The following is a 7211-nucleotide window of genomic DNA, read 5'->3' as shown; positions in this document are numbered from 1 at the left end:
AGCACCACATAAGCAAAAAGAAAAAAGCCGGAAGTGGTGCTGTGGCTCAAGTGGTAGAGCGCTAGCCTTGAGCTGAAGAGCTGAGGGACAGCGCCGGGGCCCAGAGTTCAGGCCCCATGACCGGACCCCCCCAAAAAAAATTGAAATGGCTTTATTTTTGGTGGTACTGGGATTTGAACTCTGGACCTTATTATGCCTACTATGTGAGCACTCTTCACTGAAAGCATGTCTCCAGCCTTTTTTATGTTATTTTTTTGCATAGGATCTTAATGTTTTTGCCTAGACCAGACTTAAACAGTGATTCTCATACCTGTGTCTCCTAAGAAGCTGGGATTAATTACAGGTGTTTGCCAAGACACATAGCTTATTGAGATGAGTCTCACTATTTTTGGCCTGATCTGGCCTTAAACTGCCATCCTCCTGTCTCTCAATGAGTAGAGTAGCTAAAGACCTCACTGGTTTTTTAGCCTTGCCTTCTTGCTGCCCTCATAACCATCCTGGACTTACACTTCTTAGTAATATTCCCAGCCTCATGTTAGGCATAGAATAGGTACTCCATGCTTACTTGAACTAGGAGTGAATAAATGCACAAATGAACGAATGATCAGTATTCCTTGCTTTTTACTCCTGTCCCTGTAGCATCCTGTCCTTTTCTCACTTTCCTTTGTTTTTTTTATTCTTCACTTGTAACTAGTATTTATACACCAGCCACATAAACATTGTATATTAGGTAGCCTTCACCCCTTCAGAAATACTGTATCCAGGTGAGGTCTCCTCTCTCATGAGCTCAACTGCTTTCTCTGTCAAAACTTCCTTTAGGTACAGTGGCTCACGCCTATAATCCTACCTACTAAGGACACAGATCTGAGGATCACTGTTCAAAGCCAGCCCAGGCAGGAAAGCTTATAAACTCTTATCTCCAATTAACCGGCGAAAAGCCAGAAGTAGAGCTGTGGCTCAAATGGTAGAGTGCTATCCTTGAGCTAAAAAGCTTGGGGACAGTGCCTAGGCCCTGAGTTCAAGCCCCAGGGATGGCACAACCCCCCCCAAAAAAAACAATTTCATGTAGGTTTTTCTTCCTCTATTGTGATTTAAATGCCCCTCTGGGTGCTTCTTACTCCCTTGTGTTAGGCTTGGATACAATTTTGTGTGTCTTTTCTCTAGTTTACAAAGCACTCTTCCCTGGAGGCATGTTTTGCTTAGCATAGCCCAGATGTGACGCTGTCAGAGGGCAGTGTTTCTCCTGAAGCCCTGTGTTGCGGTCCTGGGATCCTGCTCTCTGTCTGGCATCAGCAGACGGTCCAGGGTTGTGGAGAAAGGATGTGAGTCCATGTGTGTTTTTCATTGCCACACATCTCACGATAGCTGTATGATCACAGGGCATGGCAAAGAGCACTTGGTTACTCGAGGGGTGATGCTGCGCTGCCATCTTGAAGACTAACAATGGTGAGATTTCCTGAGCTCTTACCGTGGGCCAGAGGTTGTGCCTAGTAGTCCAGCACCTTCAGCAGTCCTGTTTGGGAGGTATACAGAGTCATGAATGACTGCATTATACCAGAGCTGTGTATGCCAGGATATGGTGAACACTGATGTCAGCAAGGTCCCTATCCTCGTGTAGCTTGTACAGTTTGCGTGGAAATCACACCGCCTAGGCCCTTAGCCAGTCCTTTGTCACTTGGACCCCTGGTGCCACCTTTCATTTCTTTCATTTCATTTCTTTCAGCATTCTGTAATAGTCCAAACAATTTTAACACTTCTTTTTAGTGGTATAGGCTTAAGCTCAAGAACTTGTACTTATACTTACTAGGCAACTTCTATACCATTTGAGCCATGTTCCCAGACCTTTAACTTTACCTCATTTTCCAGGTAGAGTCTTGCTTTTGTAGGGGTATGGTCTTTTGGACTGTGATTCTCCTGTTCCTGCTTTTTGCATAGCTGGGATTATAGGTGTGCACCACCATGCCCAGCTCCCTGATGCTATTTCTTTATAATATATTTTCATTGCCAAGATTCAAGTTAATTCTACTTTAATTACAATTTGAATTAATGCTTTCATTTTAGGGATATACTTTAGGCTTCTTGCTTAGGTTAGAAAGAACTCTTATCTTACCTTATGTATCTTAGTCATTATTATAATATATAGGTTATATTTCATACACAAAAATTTCATCATGGCTAATTCACTACAGTTGTAGTGAAAGACATGTAGAAAGACATTTGTTGTTTTCCCCAAATCTTGAATTATGCCTTACTTATACAACCCTACCCCTTCATTACAGAAAAATCATGTTCTGTCAGCTATGAAATCCTAAGGTTTTTGTTTTGTAAAATTACTCTGATTTTTATTCAGTTTTCATTCTATAAATTTGTTGAAGCTGGGTGCCGTGGCTCATGCCTGTAATTCTAGCTACTTGGGAGACTGAGATCTAAGGATCATGGTTTGAAGCCAGGCCTAATGAACAAATCTGAGAGACTCTTATCTAATTAACTAGCAAAATGGCAGAAGTGGAAGTATAACCCAACTAGTACAGTGTCTTCCTTGATTGGAAAAGCTAAGTGAGAGCAAAAAGCTCTGGGTTCAAGCCCCAGTACTGGCACACTCTTGGTTGATTTACAATAACTAGTTTCCATTTTATAAGCTGGCTGTTTATTTTACTGATAAAAATATGTAAGTCAATAACTTTTTAATAGTCAATTATTCCATTGTAGGAGTTAATGCCTTGGGACCCACCCTACTACAGTGGTGTGATTCGTGCAGAGAGGTAAGTCTTTTAGGAACTAGCTGGAAGAAAGAGGAGGAAAGCCAGGTGCTGGTGGCTCACACCTGTAATCCTATCTAATCAGGAGGCTGAGGATTTTGTTTTGAAGCCAGCAGGAAAATCTGTGGGACTCTTATCTCCAGTTAACCACCACCAAAAGAGCTGGAATTCGAGCTGTGGCTCAAAGTGGTAGAGTGCTAGCCTTGAACAAAAGTGCTTATAGACACCGTTCAAGCTCTGAGCTCAAGTCCCAGGACAGCCACTAAATGAATGAATGAATGAATGAATGAATGAATGGAGGAAGGAAGGAAGAAGAGTAATATTAACTGTGCCATAATGTCATTTGCTCAGGTGGCTAGACCATACACTTCCAGTAGTGCCATAGTGCAACCAAGTCTTTACCACTGGGACCTTGCGGACACTGTGCACATTCAAGCCATAGCAGTGTATCTTGAAATTTTTTTGAGTCAGCATCTCACTGTATAGTTCAGGTTGGCCTCAACTATGGTCCTCCTGACACTGCTTCCTGAGTGTTGGGATTACAGGTGTGTACCATTATGCCTGGTATACTAGGCAAGAGGGACCTTCAGTTTGAAGTTTGTATTTTTCTGATTAGAGGTGAAGATGTGTTCATTCTTTGCAATATCTGTGCTTTTGGAGGCTCTACTGTCCTCTGGTGTCCTTGTTTTTTCTCCTTGTTGCTTTAAATTCCCGAGAGAGTCCTTAGCTAGACCTAATGGCTATGGTTATGGCTGTTTGAGTTGTTTTCCCTAGGTTGTGTGGCTGTTCAGAATTTGGTTAGGTGTGGGGGAAGCAAATGTATGTTCTGAGTACAGTGGTCAGGTCTCAGTCTGTTAGTGGCCTCTACCCTGGGACTGCGGCCTTTATAAGCATTTCTTAGTCCCTCCCTCCTCCTTGTGGAGATCTGGGAAGGCTGGAGGATGCTTGCTCTGAGTATTTCCATTCCCCATTCCCCTGGTTCAGTCAGGTTTGGTAAAGTAATATTCTGTGTGTGTGTGTATGTACAGATACTTGGCTTGAACTTAGCACCTGTGCACTCTTGCTTGGCTTTTTCATTCAAGACTGGTGCTCTTTCACTTAGCCATATCTCTACTTCTGGATTTTTGCTCGTTAATTAGAGACAAGAATCTCACGTCTTTTCTGCCCTGGCTGGCTTTGAACTTTGATCCTCAGGTCTCAGCATTTTAGTAGCTAGGATTACAAGCATGAGCACCAGTATATAACTCCATCATTCTCTTATGGTAACTTCTTTCTTCCCTCTCAACACAACCGTCTATGATGCCCTGCCAGGTCCCTCCTCCCTGCATGCCCCAGCACTGTCTGTGAGCGAGTTGGCTGCTTCAGATTCTCCTGCATCCTTCACAGGAGCTGTGCTGAGATCAAGCCTGTCCTCCCTTTCTACCCATGTAGCTTGCTGGGATGGAGCAGTGAGCAGCGCTGTCAGCTCTAGGAAGATAATGGATCAGAGCTAGGCTGCATCTGTGAGCTTCTGTTACCCATCCCAAATTGATGTGAAATTTCTATTTACATGCAAAATCAGTCACTCACCTAGTAATAGAATGCAGTTTTTGTTATGTAGAGCAATAACAATATGTTTAGTTATTCTATGTTTTGTATATAAGTAGCAAAGTAGAGTACCTACAATTTTTCTAGAGCTGTTACTTTTGGCTCTGGTTATAAATTTTGGCCTGATTTAATGACTCAGATATGAATATATGAATTACAAATTTTAAATCTATTTTGATTTATATCAGAATGCATAAGGCACGAAAGAGTTACTTTTAGATGAAGGATAATTAAGATTATCAGTCTATAACTGGTTATCCTCAATTTGAAGATACATAGCTGTGAAACGTATACATTAAAAGCTGATTGTTAGTTGGGCCCCAGTGGCTCAGACTTGTGATCCTAGCTATTCAAGAAGCTGAAGATCTCGCTGGGCGCCTGTGGCCCTCGCCTGTAATCTTAGCTACGTAGGAGACTAAGATCTGAGGATTGTGGTTCAAAGCCAGCCCGGGCAAGAAAGTTTGTGAGACTCTTATCTCCAGTTAACCAACAGAAAATGGGAAATGGTACTGTGGTTTAAGTGGTAGAGCGCTAGTTTTGAGCTGAAGAGCTGAGGGACAGCACCCAAGCCCAGAGTTCAAGTCCCACAACCAACAAAATAAATAAATAAAAAGAAGCTGAGCTCTGAAGATCATAATTCAAAGCCAGCCTGGGCAGAAAAGTTTATGAGACTCTTATTTCCAGTTGACCATCAAAAAGCCAGAAATGGAGGTATTGCTTAAGTGGTTAAATATTAGCTTTGAGCAAAAAACCCAAGCAAGAGCTTGAGGCCTTGAGATAAGCCCCAGTACCAGCACCAAAAAAAAAAAAAAAAAAACCTGATTGTGCCTGGTGCTGGTGGCTCATGCTTGTAGTCCTAGCTACTCAGAAGGCTGAGATGTAAGGCTTGTGGTTTGAAGCCAGTCTGGGCAGAAAAGTCTCCATGAGACTCTTATCTCCAGTTAACCACTCAAAACCTGGAAGTGGCTGTGTGCCCCAAGTGGTAGATTGCTAGCCTTGAGCACAAAGAGGCTCAGGGATAGTGCCCTGAGTTCAAATTCCACAGCCAACAACAACAGCAACAAAAATCTGATTACTTATATTCTAGTAATTTTTTTCAGTAAACATTTCATCAGCTAAGAACTTTACAACTTGGGGTAGGGGAGGAGTGAGGGAGGTGGGGGAGGGAAAGGATAGTGGGAGAACAACAAAGGAGGGGGTAACTGCTCCACAAGAAATGTTCTCATTACCTTACTCATGCCTTACTCATGTAACTAACCCCTCTATACAGCATCTTTACAATAAAATAAATTAAAAGAAAATAACTTTAAATTTACTTAGCTTGCCTCAGAATTCTACTTTAACATTTATGTGTAATTCGCCCTTTTTTAAAAGAATATAACACATTTCATAAAGTAAAATTTACTATTATAACTGGAACTGTTCACATTCTCATGTAAGTCTGTGTAAAAGGTGTATCTTGTGCTGGTAATGTACACAGAAGGCCTGGTGAGATTAACTTGAGAGTAAACCTCAAGTGGGGAAGGGCTCCTGAATGACGGCTGCATCCAGCTGAACTGCTGTACTGTATTGCTTTTAGTGGCAACAGCAGTTCCATAGTCTTTCTAGAGAAAATGGAGTGTGACCATTCCTCAAACAAGAGGCTCACAGTCCTCTCTCAATGTCTTCTGGAGACTGGCTATAGATCCTGTGTGGACCCCCAAATCCGGAATGCTTGAGTCCCTCATGTGGAGTGGTGGAGCATTTGCAAAGAACCCATATGTGCACCTTCCCAAAGGCTCTAAATCATGTCTGCTTATAACACACAGTTCCATGTGATGCATTGTGTTGACCTTGCATTGCTTGGGAAATGCACGTGCTCAGTTCAGACATGATCCTTTTTCAGAATACTCTCCGTCCAGATTGTTTAATTTTTGGATGTGGACAGCCAACTATGGGCCTTTATGTTTTATATCCTTTTTTTCTTTTAGTGCGTGTTCAGGGCCTCACTCTCTTTCTTGAATTTTTTGCTCAAGGTTGGCATTTTGCCACATGAGCCTTAGCTGCACTTCCAGCTTCTTGGAGATAATTGTCTTAATTGGAGATAAGAGTCTCATGGACTTTCCTGCCTGGGCTGGCTTCAAACCACGATCCTTACTTCTCAGCCTCTTGAGTAGTTTGGATTATAGGCATGTGCCCCTGACACCTGGCTTCACATCCCTGCTTTTTAGCCACTCTAATCCTAAATTAAATGCAAAGTTAACTGATTTTGCCTTTGCCACTGAAATAATGCTATTGATCTCTGTCCTTCTCATAGGTACAATATTGAACCCAGTTTGTATTGCCCATTTTTCTCTCTGGGAGCATGCATGGAGGGCCTTAACATTTTGTTTAACAAATTGTTGGGCATTTCCTTGTATGCAGAGCAGCCTATGAAAGGAGAAGTGTGGTGTGAAGATGTCCGTAAGCTGGTAAGTACCCTGATCTGATGTCACATTGCCATGTTCCTTTGGTCACTGAGCCCGTGGTGGTAGTTTCTTAAAGTTGGTATTGCCCTGGCCAAGTGTCCCACTTGATTAAAAATCATACTTCTGATGGGCATTGGTGGCTCATGCCTGTAATTCTATTTAGGAGGCTAAGATCTGAGGATGGAGGTCCAAAGCCAGCCAAAGCAGTAAGGTCCATGAGGCTCTTATCTCCAGTTAACCACTAAAAAGCCAGAAATGGAGCTGTGGTTCAAGTGGTAGAATGCTAGCCTTGAGCAGAAATGTTCAGGGACAGCGCCCAAGGTCCTGAGTTCACATTCCAGGACACACACACACACACACACACACACACACACTCTCTCTCTCTCTCTCTCTCTCTCTCTCTCTCTCTCTCTCGCTC

General features: G+C 42.7%; 1 protein-coding gene across 1 annotated transcript in view; it reads left to right on the top strand.

The window, feature by feature from the left end:
* LOC106001879 (mitochondrial intermediate peptidase-like) overlaps nt 1-6796 on the top strand; it is a gene marked incomplete at both ends in the record, with an annotated part of 39513 nt that extends 32717 nt beyond the window's left edge. Inside the window, 2 exons of the mRNA XM_013036830.1 lie at nt 2710-2762; nt 6643-6796. Coding sequence (XP_012892284.1) covers nt 2710-2762; nt 6643-6796 — 207 coding nt within the window. The remainder of the gene's footprint in view (nt 1-2709; nt 2763-6642) is intronic.
* Nucleotides 6797-7211: the final 415 nt, after the last annotated feature.

This window comes from Dipodomys ordii, unplaced genomic scaffold (genome assembly GCF_000151885.1).
Source record: "Dipodomys ordii isolate 6190 unplaced genomic scaffold, Dord_2.0 Scaffold600, whole genome shotgun sequence".
NCBI lineage: Eukaryota > Metazoa > Chordata > Mammalia > Rodentia > Heteromyidae > Dipodomys > Dipodomys ordii.
Note: the sequence above shows the minus strand (reverse complement) of the source record. Positions and strands in the feature narration are given on the sequence as shown.